The 21,361-nt window shown below is 38.9% G+C and overlaps 1 protein-coding gene and 2 long non-coding RNA genes across 5 annotated transcripts in view; 2 read left to right on the forward strand and 1 right to left on the reverse strand.

The window, feature by feature from the left end:
* Nucleotides 1-3,071, forward strand: part of LOC117282492 — a 25,672-nt gene extending 22,601 nt beyond the window's left edge. For all 3 annotated transcript variants that reach the window (XR_004513243.1, XR_004513245.1, XR_004513244.1), the window contains exon 4: nucleotides 1,325-3,071. This is a non-coding gene — a long non-coding RNA (uncharacterized LOC117282492). The remainder of the gene's footprint in view (nucleotides 1-1,324) is intronic.
* Nucleotides 3,072-3,462: 391 nt separating this feature from the next.
* Nucleotides 3,463-14,429, reverse strand: LOC111866691. Its single transcript, XR_002843192.2, has 3 exons — nucleotides 14,323-14,429; nucleotides 9,431-9,622; nucleotides 3,463-3,575 (listed from the first exon to the last, which is right to left on the reverse strand). It is a non-coding gene; the product is annotated as an uncharacterized LOC111866691 (long non-coding RNA).
* Nucleotides 14,430-14,606: 177 nt separating this feature from the next.
* On the forward strand, nucleotides 14,607-19,046 carry LOC111866690 (pre-mRNA-splicing factor SPF27). Its single transcript, XM_023855877.2, has 5 exons — nucleotides 14,607-14,796; nucleotides 14,890-14,982; nucleotides 15,109-15,281; nucleotides 15,748-15,858; nucleotides 18,395-19,046. The coding sequence occupies exons 1-5, from the start codon at nucleotides 14,722-14,724 to the stop codon at nucleotides 18,570-18,572; spliced, it is 630 nt and encodes a 209-aa protein (XP_023711645.1). The 5' UTR covers nucleotides 14,607-14,721; the 3' UTR covers nucleotides 18,573-19,046.
* Nucleotides 19,047-21,361: the final 2,315 nt, after the last annotated feature.

Genomic DNA, 21,361 nt, shown 5'->3' on the forward strand with positions numbered 1-21,361 from the left:
GGATATTTTCTGAGGGACAGGTGTCCTGTGCCTGACTTGAGTATTAAGACCATTCTGTATTATATAGCCCTATTTCCAGGTTCATTGGGACAGACCTGTTTGAAGAAATGATGACACATTTTGAAATATGCCACAATTAGATTGCACATAGGTGACTTTTTTTAAGGGTAAACTGAGGACTGTATCGTCTAAATACAGAGTGAAGTGCACTGTTCTATTAGCCATGTTAGTGGTCATTAGTAGAGAACATTTTTGATGTAATAATGCCAAAAGCTGACCTTTTCCCAGCACCTCATATCATGCCTAAGATGAACTTCCAGAATTGAGGAGAAATTTGATGAAACTGCTGAGTAAAAAAAACAGTACCATTTTTTGGCAAAATGGATGTAGATCGCTTCAGTGCTAGCTCTGGATTATGTCAGTATGTAAAGAAAGACTGCCATGTTTTACCTCTAACCCAGTTAGTCCTGTCAGCTCCAGATTTATTTGAATTGCAGAATGTTACGTTGTGAATATGGGAAAGCATTTTCTTCCATATCCTAAATTTACCAATTCATTGGGTTTCATGGGCACCATCAGGCTTTTATCGAAGGGAGGGCAGCCAGAAAATTGACTTATGAATATGATAAGTCATTCAATACTGTTCTTATGGATTGGCCCACAACTGTGGTCTATAATTGAAACATAAGAATGGCAGATTTTAATTTTTTTATTTAAGCTTTGATCCCCTCCCCCAGAAATTCCCATAGAGGGACAGATTTGAGTGTGTCAATACGTGTAACATGTAGGGTGGTGACAGAATTGAGATCTTGTTTTGCCAGCCAAGCCGTCTCACCTGTATTGTATATTTATGACATCTGTTCTGTATTATTATTGTTAAGGTTTCGAAAATAGATTGTGTGTAGACAACCTTGCAGTCACATGTTACGTGGAAAGATACAGAAACAGACTTGGTATGTCAAAATTGGTGTTGACTCAGTAATGAACATTAGAACAACAGGATTGCCTGAATTTCAGTTTCTAGTTTTGTATAATGGCAGTGACTGTAAATAGAGGTTAATGAAACATTGTGCTTTGTGAACAGCATGTCTTGTGTTGGTGTGTGAATGGTTGTCAGGGATCACTTAAAAAAATCATTGAAAATGTATAGGCATATGCACAGAGACTATATACCTAGCTTCTGGTTATTATATACATTGTCTTTTCATATGATTACTGCTAAGAAATATACTCCTTTTGGGGTATGATGCCATTGCCTCCATCTTTAGAGGCAAAGAGTAAGCAGCCATGTTCAGTGCCATCATCTGCATTACGTTTCTTTCAGTGGACTGCATTCTTCAGGGTTGCAGCGGTGAGAACGTTAGGTGAAACATTAAGGCTGCTTGAGAATCCAAGCTGTAATGTATCACCTGACATTTGTGCACGTAATTGGAACACAATAAAGGCTGAAGTTGACAAATCCCATCCATGTAGGTAAATGTGTTTGAATTTTATTTTTCTTGTGGGGGTGTGCCACTTGTTGAGGGGTTTGATGTCTAGGAAGGTGTGACCATCAAACCAATTCTAGCCCACAATATTTTGGGTGGGCTCTAGGTACAGGTGGCCATGTTTGAAGGATGAGAAGCTGTGCCATCTGCAGGGATTCTCTGGTACTAAAAATGGTTGCTGTGCTAGTAAAAATTTTGGTTCTGCCACCTGCAGGAAATTTCTGGTACTAAAAATTGTTGGCATGCTAGTAAAATTTTAGTCTGAAATTTCTGCCATGTGGTGAGCTCTCCAGGCATTATAAAAATTATGAGCATAGTAGCAATTTTTGGGAGGTCAGAAGGAACAAAAAATGGTTGGGAGATAGCCAAAAAAATTTTTTTGTCTGCCATCCTACCTTTCTCATACTTCTCTTCTGTGGCTTCCAGATGGCTCTGTTATCTTTCTCAACCTTGAAGTCTTTTCTTGGCTGTGGGACTTGAACTGCTGACTCTTTATCCTCAAATTGGTTGTCCAGTGTCTTATCCACTAGACCACAAAGCTCTCATGTTAGAAACAATTTCAGATCTTCCTGATATGTTTGTCTTTTGAGTAAACTGTTTAAAAATATTATCTTTAATTTTCAGCTTTTAGATGGATTTGAACCAGTGAAGACAGTGATACTGAACCATGATTGTCCAGTGGCTTACCCACCAGACCACGAGGTTCTGGTATGAAAAGTAATTTCAGATGTTCCTGATATGTTTGACCTTTGAGAAAACTGTTTTAAAGTATTATCTTTAATGTTTACTTTTCAGATTGGCTGGAACTGGTGGATGCTGCATTACTGAACCCCAGTCTTGTCCTCTAGACCACCAGTGTTCTTACATTAGAGGCTCTGATGAATTGTGGCATTGAGAATTCCACTTGTGAGATGAGCTACACCCACCATTGCACAAAGTGCTTCTCTTCTCACAGTAGAACACAACATTGGTGGAAATCACATGGCTCCATCAGAAGCACCACAACCATTAGGATAGACTAATTCAGGGGTTGTACTGGAGTTAAGTCCATAGTGAATGTACATCCAGTGACTGTTTCAGTACATTTGCTTGGTAACTGTCTTCACAAACTCGGGACAAGAACTGCATTATATCAACTACAATTCTTGGCATGATGTGATGCCATATACTTAGGTAGACCCTATCATCTGATTGAAGAGTATGCTAGCAAAGCAGCACTTCTTGCCGTCTGGCATACCCTTCAACCCCGAAGATGGACATTGAGAACACTGGTTTGTGAAGACAGTAACACAGTAAAATACATGCAATGGAAAGCAAGTCACCAGACATACAAACATTTTGAAACTACATGCAGGACTACTGAAACAAATACTACCAAGGCACTGGTGCTGCTGACAGAATAATGCAATTTTCCAGTATATGTTTGCGTTCTACTGTGCATATAAGAACTGCAGTAGTATTGGGTTTCTTGAAATACTGTGTAAGGAACATTTATGCAAGGAACTCAGCATTGTTAAGGTTGTGAAATTAACTACAGGCCCAGTGTGGTTTGGTTGGGGGAAGTAAGAAATGTGTATGGATTATGGATGAGGAAATTGCCTACAAGGCTCAAATGAAAATGTGGATCTTTCAATAAATACTACGACACTCTGAATTATATAAATTTATGGGGGATGTTCATATCAGCAATGGTGAGCCTTCAGGTTCTGCAACCAGAGGGTGGGTTTTGCTGAGTTGTGGGTGTGATGCGGATAATGGTTTAGGCAGGGAAGAACTGTTGGAAGCCAGAAACAGAACAGGAGAGATTGTGTGGCCTGGCTTCAGGGCTTAATGGTTCAAGTTCCAAAGTTCATGATCACACTTAATAATGATTTAACTTACAGAATAGCATTCTCCATTGTCACCAGGAGCTGATGCAAAAGCAGTAAGGAAGGAGATTCCCATCCCTTGTACCCACATACAAACCAAGACAAAATTGAAGACAGTCACTTTATTTCAACACATAAGTTGTACACCACTTCAGTGCATGTTCCAAGATCTTTTCATGTGATAAGCTGCTACGAATTTCACAGCCTCAAGGCACCTGACCTGTGGAAGAAAACAGGATGAAATCACTCATCAATAATTAAGCACAAAATGTCTGAAATACAGTACCCCTCCCCAACCAAAGGGGTAGGTGTAGCCGAAGTTGGAGAATGCTAGAGTCTACAGGAAATGGGGTTTGGTTCTGCACAGCTGTAGTTACTCATCAAAGCCTAATCTAAGTTGCACTTCCATTCAGCAAACATACAAACACATCAATGAAAAGAAAGAAAAGCCTTTCCAACAACTACCTCCATTTCTCAAGACATCTCATTTCTTGCCCTTTGTGTGCCCATACCACCTTTTGCAGTCATAACAGGATTAAGGTTAATTCACACATGGCGAGCTGTGCACAGACTGTCATTTTGAATGGAATTGCTAGACGGTAGTCTGCATTTGAAACGTACTGCATAGGTTTATGTAATTCAGACATGCTGGACTGGGTGAAGACTGTTGTCTCTGACCGTTTCAAAAGTGATTCATCAAGGTCACGGCTTGACACACAGCCCTGTATGTGTGAATAACGAAAGGGCGCCCACTGGTCGCCCAGCAGTTTTCGTTACAGCACATCTTTGTGCCAAAGTGGAGCGAAGCATTTGTTTAGATCAGTGCGAGAGAGAGAGAGTCGCAATTAGAGCACGCGTATTTTTGTCATTCATCACTATGGATTAAGAGAAACTCATATTATTGGTGCAAGAACATGAATTTCTTTATAACCTCAGCAACCCACACTATGATAATTTAGTAAAAGACAAAGTTTGGAAGGACATTACGAGGCATCTTCATTCTACAGTAGATGACTGCAAAGCAAAATCGGCCTTGTTACGTTCATATTACCAACGAGATTTAAGTCAATGGAGAATGACCAGTGGACAGGCTGCAAAAAAAAATAAAGAACTGGAGGTATGAGGAGCAAATGCAATTTCTCAAGCCGCATTTGCAAGAGAGAGAAACATCAACAAATTTAGGTGATGAAACAGAAGACGGAGCACAAGACGACAAGGCTAAAGGTGATGATGTGGAAATAACACCAGCCGCCTCGCCAGCTAGTTCAACACTATCGGCTAGGTCATTACAGAAGAAGAAAAATACTCCAAATGCAAACCTTGCTCAGCTTTAACTTCGTTTATAAAAACCAGAAGAAAACCTTTGCTGTGGCAAAGAACAAATTAATGACATTCATGGATGACATGCGAAAGCATAATGAAATTCCCAGAAATTGATCAAGCAGAAGTAAAGCGGGAAATACTTAATCTTGTCAACAAGAGGGAAATATTCATTCAGTATGTACTGTACAAAGCAACCTGTACCCCCAGCTACAACCAAGATGCAAGGACTGGATATTATATGACAGTGCACACAAGCATTGCCGGGGCCGCTGGGCATGAGCCTTATAATTATCCACCTCAAGAGGAAGCTGTCCCACATGAACCCACCAACAATTAAACAAAATCTTGTAAAACGTTTGTAAAAGCTATTTCATTTCTTAATTGCAGAGGCTACTTATTTTTTGTTGTCTTGTAAAAGATTTAGAATTTTGAAAATAAAATAAAACAAAACATACCCTTCCTTTTTCCAAAAAACAATTGTATAGCATATGTGCCACAAACAGGCACGCACAAAAGCCTGTGCATCTACGCATGCACCTTGTTATGTATGTAGTGCTTATGCACTCATACACAGAAGATGCGCCATGCTATTATTTTTGTTTTATTCTTTGTGTTCTTCAGATTTTATTTTTCTGTTGTTTACTTATTTTACAAAATGATTTTCTACTTACAAAAACACAACAATTTTACAAATCACATAGTCCTGATTATTTACTATTATTTAAAAACAAAAAGGTTGTCAATTACAGCCTCATTAATAATCAAGGAACTGCCAGCAATAATAGGAATGAATTTGGAATATTTCTCTTCTTTCAAAAAGAAGCATGGCATCAGAGATGCGGCAGAAGCTGTAGGACCCCCAGCTGAGATAGATTAATAATCATTTTCCATCGCAGTTCTTCCTCTTCTTGCAATGTCCAGTTGCCATGGCACAGCCCCAATGGTGCTAAAGTAATGGCAGAATCGTTCTCTGATATCTAGAGCTTCCTGGCTGTAATGTCCACCCATGTGATGTAAGGACAGCATGCTTGGCGTACGATTTTGGCTTTCATGTTCAGATACGCCTTCTGTAACAGACCCTTCATCCCTCAAGTAATTATGTAACACACACAGCCTTAATAATTGTGTTTGCATTTTTGACCACACGACGTGCTCTAGAGAGCCTGTAATTGTATATTTGTTTTCCTTCATCGTCACAGGCTGCGCTTCCTGGGTATGGCCGTAGTAAATTTCGTTTAAAGGGAATGCTTTGTCTCCAACAATACTGAAAGGATAGGTTTCTGTGGAATTCAGTACAGGCCTTGGCTCTGGAATGTTCAAGCAGCTCTGTTCTAAACATTTCCAAAAACTGAATTTGAAAAAATGCCACCATACCCTCCAATGTCAACAACCACAAACTTGTAGTTCGCATCTACGAGTGCCAAAAGGACAACTGAAAAGGTTTTTTATAGTTGAAGTAGAGGGATCCACTATTTTTAGGAGTTTGTATTTCAAAGTGCTTCCCGTCAATTGCGCCTATGCAGTTGGGGAACTGCCACATTGAATAAAAGTCATCCGTCATTTTTCGCCACATTTCTCCAGTTGGTTCTGGCATTTCTTTTTTTGGCCATTGTTTTCCATATAGCTTTACAAGTTTGAAATATAATAGAATTTACAGTTGAAGGATCCAGGCTGTAGCTAAAACTCAGAGAAATTTGCGAGTCTTTTGAACCCAAGTATTTCTTTGTTAAAGCTAACCTTTCTTCCGGTGAAACAGATTGCCTCCATTTAGAATTCTGTTTTGTCAATTCTTGTCCCAGTATTTTTAACAGATTTCCAAATTTTCGTACGCTCATATGAAAGTACATGAAGAATTTATCCTGATAATCCTTAAGGCAAGAATATATCGTATGAAATTCTCCTTCATCTCTTGCTCTCCATAACTGATGAACCCACTATTTTCTTTTCTTCTTGCAACACAAGGTATGTTCCGCATGCAGCAATCACATCAGCTTCGTTCTCATCCATCTCTACAAATGCAAAGTAAAAACCAGCCACAACACAGTCAGCGACCAGTCCACTATATGGGAATGGTGGCAGCAGAGCACAGTCTGCACACGGTCGGTGCGCAGCACGCTATGTGTGAATGTGACCTTAGGTGCCAAGATTAAAAAAGAAATCACAAATTTTAGGTTTCCAAGGTTCCTCAGTGTTGATGCTGATTCTTCCCCTGAGTCTTTACACTGAATGGATGCTGACAGTGTTGCTTGGTTTTGGAGATACATGCTGCATCCATCTTCAGCATCAGAGAGTTGGGTGAACAAGTGTTCCACTCTTAATATGGAGGTGGCATGTACTTCCAAAACAGCAAAACTTCCCATATCCACACAGTGCAAGGAGCCAATAACAAAATCAACATCAAAGTATTATGGCAATGTTAGGTTAGTGTGGACAAATGAGACAGAATGTGCACTCTGCTATAATTAGAACAAGAGAGAGCTCTTGGAATGATAAGACACCGTGGTTGGTGAGAAATTATATATGAACGTAACTGTAAGGCTCATTTTTCACACAACCACATGCTTAAAAGTACAGTTAAGCTGAGTGACAGACCCATGTGAAAATTTATAATTTTGTCCCATTAGCGGGTATAGGGAAAAAGATGATACACATGTAAGAGTTGCTATCTACGTAGTCACTAATACCCGAGCAGTCTTATTCATTGCTAATATTGTCAAGTGTAGGGGTGACCACAGATGGGTTGGATGATTGGATTTATTGCACCTTATACATTCACACAACTTGGGGATGCAGGCAATACAGTGCTAGCGCTATTCCACATGCACTAGGATTCTCAGTCTTCACTAGTCATCTCCTGGCAATGGATTTGTCAGTCTCACTGTAACTTCAAATCACATGTGAAGTCTTCTCTGCTATGCCTAATTCCCTTCTTGCCATTTCCTCACAATCACTGTGAACCATCAATTCCAAAGACTTGACTACTGTTGTATACTCCATGCTATACTCTTTTTCTACTCTCCTGTCCTGACAAACATTTCTTATAACCACTTTGTGGGACCACATGGAAAACACCCTCTGTTGTCAAAAATACATGTTTACTGGCCCATTACCTAGCAACAGACATCCTACTGTTTTGCGCGTTTGCTTTTGAGGGAAACGTGTTTAGCAAACCATTGCCTAACAATGAGTATACATGTGACATTGCTCCTCCCTTAAGGCTGTTCATCGCGAAGAGCCTACAGGCGTACCACCATTTCTTCTCTTCTAAGGGCTGTGCTTGCAATGTCTGTGATCAGTCTCATCTCCCTGACAGGGTGGCAGTCGATCCAGGTGTATCACTATCACTATCCTGTTTTGTTTGTTTGTTTGTTTTTTTTCCCTTTCTTTTCCAAATGGTGGGGGCAAAACTAACTAGAGTCGCCAGTGCTCCCACATTCTGGCTGCTACTCTCAGTGCAGTCACTTTTCCATTTTAGAGGGGTGTGGCCCCTCCACAACGTCCAATCCCTTACTTCCCACACCATGACAGACGATCCAGCTATTCACTTCACGAACTCCAGTGTGAAAGTATTCCTGACAATCTTGCTGAATGCCCTCTTGCTTTCTAGATGCAGCTGCTGTCTCCTGAGCGTCTTTCCTTTTGGGGCTCCTCATACCACGATGTCCCTGATGACAGTATTCCTTATGCCATGCCACTCCTACATGGCAGGTCATCCTTGTACAGGCAGCAGCCAACTTCTTCCAGTACCCACCATTGTCCTGGGTCCATTCCTTTGGCTGACAGCACCCTGTGGCTAGATGCCAGTCCCTATGCCACTTCTTCCTTGGGGACCTACTCATGCACTGCTACACACTGCATTTCCTCGGGATTTGTCTCCATATTTCCTAGACAGGCCACCATCCTTTCCTGGTTAGTTTCCATCTTCGCCAGCATTTCTTTCATTCCCTTTAGATTTATGTCCATCTTGGCTTCCAACCTTGCCGTCATTTCCTCTTGGTCGACTTTCATCTTGACCAACAGGCAGACAGTCACTTGTTCCATCTCAATGTGGTGATGTAATTACACAATGCAATCTTCAATCCAATCCCACTTCTGACACCAAGTTGTCACGTGTATGGGTGAGTACAGACGCGTTTTGGATTGGATGATTGCATCTTATACATCCACACAACTTGGGGATGCAGGCAATACCGCGCTATCGCTATTCTACGCACTTTGCAGCTCACCGTTCCACATGCAATAGGATTCTCTGTCTTCATTAGTAGTCTCCTGGCAATGGATTTATCAGTCTCACTGTAACTTCAAATCACACGTGAAGTCTTCTTTGCACTGCCTAATTTGCTTCTTGCCATTTCTTCTCAATCACCTTGGACTCCAAATTCCAAAGACTACCACTGTAGACTACTGTTCTACACCCACTGCTACACTGCTTCTACTCTCCTGTCCTACCAAACACTCCTTATAACCACTTTGGAAAACACCATCTTCTGTTGTCAAAAATATGTGTTTACTGGTCCATTACCTAGCAATAGACATACTACTCTTCCACACGTTCGCTTCTGCCAGAATGTGTTTAGCATGGCTACCTAGCAATGGGTGTACATGTCACAATATATACTGTCATTAATTTTCAGGAAATTAGAAGTACTTACTGGTATTACATATGTTTTACACTATACAGAAGAATACCATAATATTTCTTTTATCTTGGCTGTATATTTCGAGAAAAGACATCACACTTGGCTCACTTACCTTCTCATGTCTGTAAGTAGCAATTGGGGCCCCTCGTTCCCTATCTTCGGCATGCCTAAGTCTGAATTGTCACCCACATCCCTCGTTGCCTTTACTGCAACTGACAAAGTGTCTTCACATCTGCACACCGCAGACAGCAGCAACTGCAGCTAGATGTCCCTCAGCTTCTAGGTGAACCAGCTCTCACGGGATCTGAAAGGACAACACCTATCATCTGCAACAGTAACTTCACTGAAAACGTTACAACTTTGTATTTGATCAGTTAGATACTACAGCATGTGGTAAACATGTTTATGACACATTCTCCACAAAAGATTTGGGGTATATGTGTTTACAGTATGCTGAATCAACATAACTTGAAAACTACTATCAACCAACAACCTTGCTATGCTATAAAAACAAGTTACTTCAATTAAAAATTCCTTCGAAGAGTAATTTAGTTAAACAATATCAGTTCCTATCTCACAGAAAACATACTGCATCTTTATTACAAAGACCAATGTTTAGTGCTGTTAAGGGAAGTAAACACTATCATATGGAACACAAGCATTCTGTGGGCATATTGCAGAGTCGTTTTAATGTTATTTAAATAAACACTGCCCTTCAAATGGAAGATTGAAGTTTAATGCTCAAAATAACTGGTTCAGCATGTATTCCCACTCAGCAACACAAACCATAGTTCTCTGATGGTTAACACAAATCATTAGTTATATATTGGGTTTTCGGACTTTATCCATCGTCCTGGTTTTTAAGATAACTAATAAAAACACGTTTCGGAAACTGGATCTGTTTCCGTCCTCAGGTGAAGGAAAATACCTATTCTGTTGGGTCCATTAGAAAGATCAATCACTGGACCTCACTGGATCCAGTTTCCGAAACGTGTTTTTATTAGTTATCTTAAAAACCAGGACGATGGATAAAGTCCGAAAACCCAATATATCAGTGTGTTATACACCATCGTCAGAATCCTATAGTAACTACAAAACATTAGGTTACAAATTTTGAGCAGAAAGAGCAACTGTTCCTCTTATGCATACTTATCAACTATGCTATGCAATAATTTCACAAAACCAGTTTAAAAAAAACAACAACAAAAAACTGCAGCATTACATTTAAGATTCAAGGTCCTCATGACAATGACTGAAAAGTACTGCCTTCTGGGATATGAGTCCATGTAGTCTGGTAGAAATACACTGATGTTCTGGAGGAACACTGGTATACTTCTACCACACTACATGGTGTCACATTCCAGAAGATGACACTCTACAAACGACAAATTATTACAGATGAAATAACAATATTAAAACTAGTGTTTCACAACTCATGTGCTTGGCAGGAAAGTTGAAGTTGACCTTCATGCTCTTCAAACCATGAACAAACAGTTCCAGCTGGATGAACAGGGGCACTGTCATCTTGGAGACCTACATCATTGTTCAGGCTTCACCTGATTACCCAACCATCCCACACACTCCTTTGCAGTAATCTGGCCATGAAGGGTAATAATGTGACCAATAGAAGACCATGATATTGCTGTCCAAACCATCACTAAACCTCCCTCATGTTTCACTGTTAGAAACAGGCATTCCGAACTATAGGCTTACGTGGGTGTTCTCCAAACGTAAACACTTTCTGATGTAGTGAACTGTGTGAAAGATGGCTCATCTGACCATATAGCACACACTTCCAGTTGTCTGATGTCCAGGTTTTATTTATGGTCGTGACATCATCATTTACACATCTGAACATTACTTTCAGTAATCAGAGGTTTAGCAATTCCAGCTGTACCATGAATATTGGATTTTTGAAGCTTCCTTCAAACAGATTTTGTGGAAACAGGGTCTTCAAGATGAATATTCACCTCTGTGATTTTTTTAAACAATCCTCAATGTATGAGGATCTATTTTTGTCAATGTTGAGTTTCACTGAGATTGTCTTCCCATGATTTGTGTAGGTTGACATAACCTTAGAAACTGCTGCTCTCCATACAACTGATAATGTGGCAATTTCTGTCACAGATTCACCAGCTAAACGTGCACCAATGATCTGTCCTCTTTCAAAATCAGACAAGTCTCCCATTTTCCAATTCTTCCACACAGACTCACTCAACACAATCACTAAACCACTGACACAAACAGTACAGTGTGTGTAAACAAATGTAAGAAAATTTAGTGCTGCCAACTGAAGTTCTTTTAATGTAGCCAACACAAATTTCATTCCTCAGTTTTTAGTGTTTTCAATATTCTGCCCACCTCCTGTATATGGAGCTGTAGATGAAGGGACTCTTGTCATGCAAATGCAAGTTTACATAATTTTGCTTAATACAAAATCTGCCACCTGCTATTACAAGCTATTACAGAGTTAATACTAACAGATGACAAAATATAAACAGTATTCTCAGTATATTCTAAATATTATGGGATGTTCTGATATGGTCAGCCAAAACTTACATTCACTTGTTTTACTCCATACTCTCCTCAAACAGCTACAGTTCTGGATACGCAGCACTTAAAAGTAAAGTTACCTCTCCAGTTAATCAAGAACTTTGTCATGAAGACATATGGGACAGTAGAGGTATAGCTCCACCATCTTAACCTTGGCACTATGCAGAGGTGAATGGTCAGCTACATGCCCCTGCCACATTTCCCCCATGGAAACAGCCGTTCATACCCACTATACAGAGGCTTGGTGGGCCCCAAAGCCTAGCTGGACACTATGGAGGAGCAAAGAATTTTATAGCTACCGCATGAACCTTCGGGTTCCATAAAATGTTGGGAAATTCTTGGGTAACAATACAACTGGCAGCTTCTCAAGAAGGTCTCATCTCCATGGATTGGATGAGTTAGTTATTTATGCTTCATTTTCTCCTTCAAAACAAATTTTTTTCTTATATTTAAACAAATACTTCTCTTTGTCCAACAAATTCAAGTCTGGTTACATTAGACTGCGTTAATTTAATTAATTCACAGCTATTTATTATCATGTTCAAAATAAATTTTGCAGCAAATGATCATTAGTTGACTCCATAGCATCACATTGTAACAAGGGTCAGGAGGCCAAAATTGTTTTAAAAACTTTTTCTTCCAAGCAACAAAACTGAGAGAATTTAGAAGTTAGAATATTATTAATACTTCTAAATCAAAATATCACCTTACTACTTTGCTTTAAGCACTGCAACTTCTCTTCTTCAACAGTAACCTAGGTACACTTGCCATGAGACAAAGTGTTTTGCAATAAGTTATGGTTATGTTTCTTCAGTGTCATGCATCATGGCGGTATACAGGGGAACTGGAGCTAAATCTCACACATTCAATACAGAAAATCCTTCCAAAATATTTAAAATTATACCATACACCCAGTCATGTGAGTTATTTTACACTATATATGTTGACTCATTAATCTTATTTTATGCATTATAAAGTAAGTAAAGTGAGGGTATCGCAGCAACAGGCCATGGAGGCCCATAGGGTTGCGGTTTGTCGAGGTTCTCACATTTTCTAGACAGTCGGCTCATAGATGCTGGCAAGGTTGTCAGCCCTACGCGCTGGCTGCCCGTTACCCCCAAGAACATTTCAAGAATATTCCTGGTACTAATTTCTGTTAGAAACTGAGTCAACCCCAGGGCCATAGTGCGGCTGGAAGGATTAGGTCAATTGAAAAATCCAATGACCCCATCCGGACTTGAACCCACAACATTACCTTCCAGCTTGTAGCATTAGTGCCATTTTATGCATTATAACATTAATAATTTCCACGGTATAATGATCAATGAAATGTATGGTCAAACTGAAAGTGAATGACTAGATTCTTGTGATTAAAACTGCACAAGTATTATCATTTGGGGGATAGGCATGTGATATCAAACACACAGAAAGTATGAGAATATTCCAAGAATCAGATAAGATGCTGTAGAGATTAATGTGAAGACAAAAAAACAAATGCAATCAAAGAAGTGAATATGAGAATTAGCATAATAACTTCACAAGACAATTACCTACCAGCCCTGCACAGCTATAGCATGGAGCTAACGCATTTGATAAAACACGATAAGTACGTTCTGTAGTTTGTCATCATTCAGTCGTGACCAATGGCAGTTTTCATTATTTACATGGCAGAAACGTGCAGTTTTTTTGCCATTCAAATGTATATAGATTTAAGGTCAAAATATTATTGTTAAGGCTGAAATTACTGCATTCCACTCGAAATAATGTGGCATGACAGCAAATTACGGTGATAGAACTTAAAAATAAAATTCGTACCATTCATATCCTTGCGAACATGTACAAGTACAAACGATAAGCTGTTGTGACATATAAGACTGTGGCCTTTAAAATAATAATAATAAAATATAAAATACAAATTCTTATTAATTACGAGCAAACAGTTTATTCGCCATCAACGATTAATTCTGTATACAGAATATGAATTACGTACGCTTCATGCCTGTTCATAAGTTAATCATAAATACGAAGTGTTGACTGCCGACTATAAATAAAATGTAAAACGTGGTTGGGCATAAAACAAATATTCTGCAAAAATTTTACTGTAATTACTTTTTGTTGTTCTTAAAAGCGTTATCTCTACAAGAGACAATTTTCAATAAAAATATGACTGCACACAAAGACCAAAAATTCTTATATGCAAGCAATGAAATAAAGTAATTTTAATTTCTCAAAACCTGTGTACATATCCAAACTTATTATTTACTAGAAATATGCGAGTACGCCAATAATCACGGATCAATTACACAGCTAAAAATGTACCCACATGACTGCCATTTTGAATGTCTTCAGTGAACTTCCACCTCTAAATTCACTAATATATGAAAACGTTTAAAGCATGCAATACAACCGCTACGTGAAGTTACACTCCATCCACAGTCAAAATTATCTTACCTCTTCATATACTACCATAACTGAATATTACAAAAAGTAAAACCCACATCACGCTCCACGCTTGGCCTCAACCTCCCTCACATTATAAGCACGGATCCCGAAATGCTGCTTTCCTGTACACGAGCTGAAACCTTCCACGATAAGCATCGAAACCCGAATACCCAAGGTTCCACCCAAACCCAGAAGCAGCAGTTCATACGTTATGGGCATTATCGAATTATCGAATACAAATTCGATAGCAGAGTTTAACTATCGAAACAATCGAAATACTCGATAGCTTCACCGTTTTCAATGGATGGTTAAATGAGCGAAATATATGTATAATTCGATTATGCTTGTCTTGTGAGTCAAGATTATCTCATAGCCCTCATAGCGTATTTAAACGCACAGTTTATAAGCATGGCAGGTGAGGTTGTGGTTGACGCTCTTCCGTATATCGATCAAGGCTATGACGAGCCCGGTGTTCGTGAAGCGGTAAATACCTATGCACAAATGGATTTTTTGACGTTATAATTGAAATTTTGGGGGATTATATGTTTAATCATCTTCAATGTCACTGAATTTCAGGCACTGGCAATGGTTGAAGAAGAGACCAGAAGATACAGACCTACGAAAAATTATTTAGAACATCTGCCACCTCTCAATTTGAGTGCTTTTGAGGTAAGTAAAATTAACATTCAGGCTGACCAACAGAGAATGAGAGACATTGCGTTGTTGCACCATATCATGAGACCCCTGCCCCATCTTCATTAATTTATTTCAATTCTCAACATTTCCGTCCTATAGACTGAGATAATGCGTAGTGAGTTTGAACGCATGCAACAGCGTCAACCAATGGATGTGCTGAGCATGAAGCGTTACGAACTTCCACCTCCACCTGCTGGTAAAATGACGGATATTGCAGCTTGGACAGAGTGTGTTGAGAATTCCATGGCACAGCTGGAACATCAGGCAACAAGGTTTGTTTATATATATATATATTATACAACAAGAGTTCTATTGTGAATGTGCATTGAAATTGGCTACCATCCAAAGATACATACCCATTAATTAATTAATCTGTGGGCGCTACAGTCCATGATGAACCTAAGCCTATGTTTTACAGTTTCTTAATCATGAGACTATAGGTAGGATTCCTTGGGTGGGGGATCAGCCAGCTGGAAGGCCACTACCTACACAGGACAACACAAACTGAGATATACATTCATGCCTTGAGTGGGGATTGAACGCACGACCACCCAAGTGTTGAGCAGGCAACAACAGTTCATGCTTTAGGCTGCACAGCCAATATATCCGCACTCTTCAAAATTGTGTATGTGTTATATGTTATGTCCATATGTGTGTATCCTGTATTTCCATGGTTTTGTGTGTACTAGCACTGATAGCAGTTCTTGAACTGATTAATCCTTTAATAATGTCTTCCAGAATTTGTAATTTGGAGCTAATGGTTGAATACGGTTGTGAAGCTTGGAAAAGTTACCTTGAAATCTTGGTGCAGTTGGTAACCCAGGCACAGAAACAGCTCCAGAGCATGAGGTAAGATACAGCAACTTAGCAGACTCAAGGAAGCCACTCTGTGTAGTGTAAGATGGAAGAGTAGCCACAAACAGTAAGCACAGCATGCCAATTACAGTCCATATTTTTGTTCCTAAAAACATAAAATATCTATTCAGATTAGTCTTCTGTGTTGTGACACTGTAGTTTTGTAACTCTCCACTAGACAACATGGTATTACATTCCAAAAGATAGTAATCTTCATAGTCACAATCATGAGAACTTAAAGAGCTCACAAAATACATACTTTGCATCAGAACATGTGCTTTAAAATATCAACCTGTGTTCAAAAACGAAGATGGCATATAGTTAAATTTCACATTGTTACAGCACTTTATGAGTGGCATTTGGGGGCACATGGTAGCATAGTTGGTTAAGGCTCTTTGCTACAAGCCATAAGGTTGCAGGTTTGATTCCTGATGAGGTCATTAGATTTTTCAGTTGACCTAATCCTTCCATCTGCACTGTGGCCCTGGGGTCGACTCAGCCTCTGACAGAAATGAGTACTAGGAATTTTCCACCCTTTAGATTGGCCAGCTGCAGCATAAGGGTGACAGCCTCACCACCATCTGTGAGCCAATTGTCTAGAAAATGCGGGAGCCACAACATCCCACAACCCTATGGGGTTCCACGGCCCGTTACAGGGATAGATTTATCTTTACATTTTACCCTTTGTGATTGGCATTTTGCTGAGCAAAGAATACTTTTTTTTTAATGCTTGTGGGGTGGGACTAACTCCTTTGTACTGCGACCACTTCTGGCCTATTGTACCAGCTCCAGATGATAGGTGAGGGTGATTGTGGAGCAATTGGTGGAATGAAGATTAGCAGGGGAAACTGAAGTACTCAGGGAAAACCTGCCCCAGTGCGACTTTGTCCACCACAAATCCCACTTGACCAGACCCGTGATCAAACCTGGGCCGCCACAGTGGGAAGCCAGCGACTAACCGCTTGAGCAATGGCGTGGCCCCTAAAGAATACTATACTCAGATGCATAGTGTACAGTGTTGTACCAATAAATTCAAGTCTTATAATTTGTCTTCAAAAAGAAGGGCTACGTACTTTATTGGTATATGGATAAATATGGTATGCCCAGTTTGCAGTCTTATGGCACCTGTGCAAAGGATAGATTTGAATCCATCTTCTTAGGCAGCATCTACACGAATGCACAAAATGTGCCTGTTGTAACGAACGTCGTGTCGTCCGTTGTAGAAATAAACGAGAGGCGAATGCTACACTTTCTTCCGGCTCCATTGCAGACAGAAAACTACACACCACATTCTGCAACGGTGTGGTGTCCTCAGCAAAGTGCGTTTGTTACAACGGACGCATTTTGTGCGCTCGTGTAACACTGCCTTAAGAGTTGTCTGTAGCCCATATCAGAGGAATGTTGGGTTCATTGGCTACAACCAGTGAGAGAGCTAATATCCTTCTATGTTGCTTGCTGTCATCCAAACAAAAAGCTTCTTACTAGAATACTCACTTGGAACTATGACATTATCTATGATAGGAAACCACATAGTTATCTGAAATCAGGAAATGAAATGCCCCAATATATTGAAATTCATGTCAGAGGCAATTCCAACTGAACAGAGAATGCACTAATGTAGGAGCACAAACCTATGCTCTTAGAAAGACAGACAACACATGTCCCAGCATGCCTACTCCCTCCAGCCATGCACCATCATCTCTACTCTTGTATACCAAGCTTTAAGTATGTAGTTCATGCACACTGGTGCCATAAGATTGCAGTTTGCTTCTGCACAGATATTTAGAAGAAGTCTTATCATTATGGTGCTTCATTGACTTGCTGTAATTTCTTATATATATTCACGTACAAGCAAAGGCAGACAGACAGCCATATATGGTGATTCACCTTTAAACTCATTCACATGTGTACATAAGGTATTACTTTTAGTCTCCATATAAAACATCTTTGAGGGTATGCCATACTTTGAATAGGGAACTTAAGAAGTCCTGTGTGCTCAATGAGATCTCCGATATGATGATTTAGGTTCCCATCGTGGGTTGAAAATAGAACCCAGGAGCTTTCTAATGATGATGTAGTGATCTGTGCCATTGTCTGATATTGATGCACCCTCAGAGATGTTTTAGACTTAGAATATAGGCAATTAGTTTCATATAGATCCAGATCTGGTTTTCCTCATGCAGAATTTTATCCAATAGGAAGCTGATTCAGGGGGCATGCGGTAGCGTAGTTGGTTGAGGCACTATGCTACAAGCCGGAAGGTCGCAGGTTCAAGTCCTGATGAGGTCATTAATTTTTTCAATTGACCTAATCCTTCCAGCCGCACTATGGCCCTGGGGTTGACTCAGAAATGAGTACCAGGAATTAATTAAATAATTTTTCTGGGGAGTAAAGCGCGGCCGGTGAGTAAGGCTGACAACCTTACCACCATCTTTGAGCCAATTGTCTGGATAATGTGGGACCCTCGTCTCACAACCCTATGGGCCTTCACAGCCAGTTACAGGGATAGCTTTACTTTCTTTTTTTTTAGGAAGCTGATTCAGGAGATCAACTGGCAGCGCAAGAACATGCAGACGCAAGGAGGAGAGAAGTTACGTCAGTTAGAGGCCCAGTGGGTAGGGCTTGTCAGTAAAAACTATGAAATTGAACAAGCATGTGTGCAACTCGAGAAAGAAGTGGCAAGATTGAAACTTGCTGATAAACAATAACAGCTGAGTTGAAATGAATGACTTTGAAATGTGTTTCACAAGGCTGACCGAAGATTAGATACCATCATCCTTGCATTATATTCTACAGGAAATGTTTGATAGTATATCAGTTCTAACCTCTTCACTGATATTAAATCATGTAAGACAAAAGGTGAATGTTACAATTCTGATTGAGTGTACATTTTTGTTAACTAGTCACTTGTCCAAATGTAAAATGGCCTTTGTTAGGCCAGCCAGAAAATTCACTCACTTTATCATCTCCTTCTGATTTGTAATTGCCCTTTTGAGAGGCCCCTTCTTGATTCAAATTTTAATTATGTTGCACTCTTTTAGAATAAACACACTATACCTATATTTAAAGAAATTTGAGAAATATTAGAAGTCAGCTAAATTGGACAGTGTCATTTCTGTTTATTAGAAGCAGGCTGCTCTAGTTTGGAAATAAAGACGTTTTTTTTTGTTTTTGGTATTTAAGGCTTGATTTTTATTCTAACTCATTGCATAGGAGGAGGCCATACAATCAGAGGGAAGGGCCCAGTGCCAAAACCTGAAAAATAAACCATATGCCCCATGCCACCCCTTGTCCTTCCAGATACAGTATCTTCTAAAAGTTCTGCAGAAAAATTGTACCAAGTCACTTCTAACATTAACAGATTTTAGCTTTTACCTTTTAAATTTTCAAATTAAAAACAGAATATAAATACAAACCACTCCGTCCAATGTGACGTGTAAGTTTTTACTACATTAAAACTTATCTCCCTTACATGTTTCAGTCCTTATGGGCTATCTTCAGAGGGAACATCATTACAAACTGGAAACTACCATCACAATAGGTGGTTTGATTTAAAATACATACGCTTATATCCTATAATGCACAGTACACATAGAGTTGAACGTTTCACAATCACAGCAGCTTCCTGGTGTTGTAAAGTTTTTAAAAGTTTCTACATGTTATTTAAAAAACCTTTATTGTCAATTTTTTAAACCACGTAGGTTCGTGTCCGTACTCCTATCGTCCTTCTTGTATGGGGCAGATTTTGTGCCGCCTGTCTCTCTTGATGAGGAGGTTCTTGATGTCGTCCAGGGTTTGTTCGTGGCTTGCTGTGTTGTTTATAATTGTTAGTGTGACGGACCAGAATGAAGCAAATCAAATTTAAAAACAGAAGATTATATGTCTGATGCATAGTGCTGCTTCAGACTCACATGCTGAACTTCTGATAGGTAACACCTCTTTAATGATCCGTCACAACACAGCAAATAGTAAAACATCAAAGTCAGCGTACAGCTGTGGCTTTGCTACATGTTTCGGCCACTATCGGCCATCATCAGGCAAATACATATCAACAAAAATCTACCATTTAACTGCAATCATAAAATGGATATAACACTACTAATCGTACAATTTTAAAATTGCTTATGTAAAAATACAAAAGTTCAGATTATGTAAAAATTAAAAAATTGGAAGGATTAGAACAAGATAAAATATTAATGATGTTTTCAAAAAACATTGAATCAGTCGTTGGATATACTTTGTGTGCGTTTCCATAGACAATAGGAAAATTCGATATTACTTTATATATAAGATTTTAAGAGAGGCCCATGGTGTAGCAATTAATGAATCTGAAAATCATATAAAAAAGTAGTAATGTTAAATTTTGTTATAATTAAATAATTTAACATTGAAGATATAGTATAGAGTATATGTTATTACTTACCTCGAACATACAACTATCATTGATATTTTGACGAAATACCAAATAATTGATTATTTTAGATATGTTGATGATATTTTAATCTTTTATAATTCCCATATAACTAACACTGAAAATATGTCGTACGAATTTAACAATATTCACCCCAATATAAAATTCACAATGGAAAAAGAAACAAATAATAAGATCAATTTCTTAGATCTATCTATCGAAAAAACACATGAAAACCTACATCTACCGATCTAATCGTTCACAATGACTCATGCCATCCATTTGAACACAAAAAAGCAGCTATAAATTTTCTCATTAATCGGATGAATCAATATCCCCTTTCGCAAAACAATAAAAACATAGAAGAAAACATTGTCAGAACTATCCTAAATAATAATAACTACCCACTAAATACTATACAACATACACACAAACCCTCCACAAAAAATACTACATTGGAAAATAAATGGGCCACCTTTACTTATTTTGGCCATGAAATTAGATCTATTACTAAACTTTTCAAGAACACTGAGGTTGCTATCTCATATAAGACTAAAAACAATATAAAACATTTGTTGAAAATCAATGATGACAAAAATGATATGTATAATCTAAGCGGGGTTTATCAACTACAATGTTCTGACTGTCCATTAAAATACATAGGGCAAACTGGACGTACCTTTAAAATCAGATTCAAAGAACACATACGTGACATAAAAAATAACGGACAAAGTTCCAGATTTGCTCCACACATGTTGGACACCACACATGAATATGGTACGACAGACAAAACATTGGAGGTTTTATATATCGGCAAGAAAGGCCGAACCTTAGATACTTACGAAAAGTTGTACGAAATCAGTAAACAAAACCTACAACTGAATGATAACTTNCTTAACATTACTACTTTCCTATTTCCTATTTGTAGTGATGTGTGCCCTTTGAAGATGGTCCACAGAGACCGAAACATGTAAGGGTGTTAAGTTTTCATGTAGTAAAAAACTTACAAGTCACACTGGATGGAGTGATTTATATTTGTCTATACTATATCTTCAATGTTAAATTATTTAATTATAACAAAATTTA

The sequence above is a fragment of the Cryptotermes secundus genome, unplaced genomic scaffold (genome assembly GCF_002891405.2).
Source record: "Cryptotermes secundus unplaced genomic scaffold, Csec_1.0 scaffold66, whole genome shotgun sequence".
Lineage (NCBI taxonomy): Eukaryota > Metazoa > Arthropoda > Insecta > Blattodea > Kalotermitidae > Cryptotermes > Cryptotermes secundus.

What these genes read in the sequence shown, in the direction of transcription:
- LOC111866690 (XM_023855877.2), top strand. Translation starts at nt 14,722, where the DNA reads ATGGCAGGTGAGGTTGTGGTTGACGCTCTTCCGTATATCGATCAAGGC. An exon ending in AGCCCGGTGTTCGTGAAGCG is followed by an intron (nt 14,797 to 14,889) that starts GTAAATACCTAT and finishes ACTGAATTTCAG; the next exon opens with GCACTGGCAATGGTTGAAGA. An exon ending in TCAATTTGAGTGCTTTTGAG is followed by an intron (nt 14,983 to 15,108) that starts GTAAGTAAAATT and finishes TCCGTCCTATAG; the next exon opens with ACTGAGATAATGCGTAGTGA.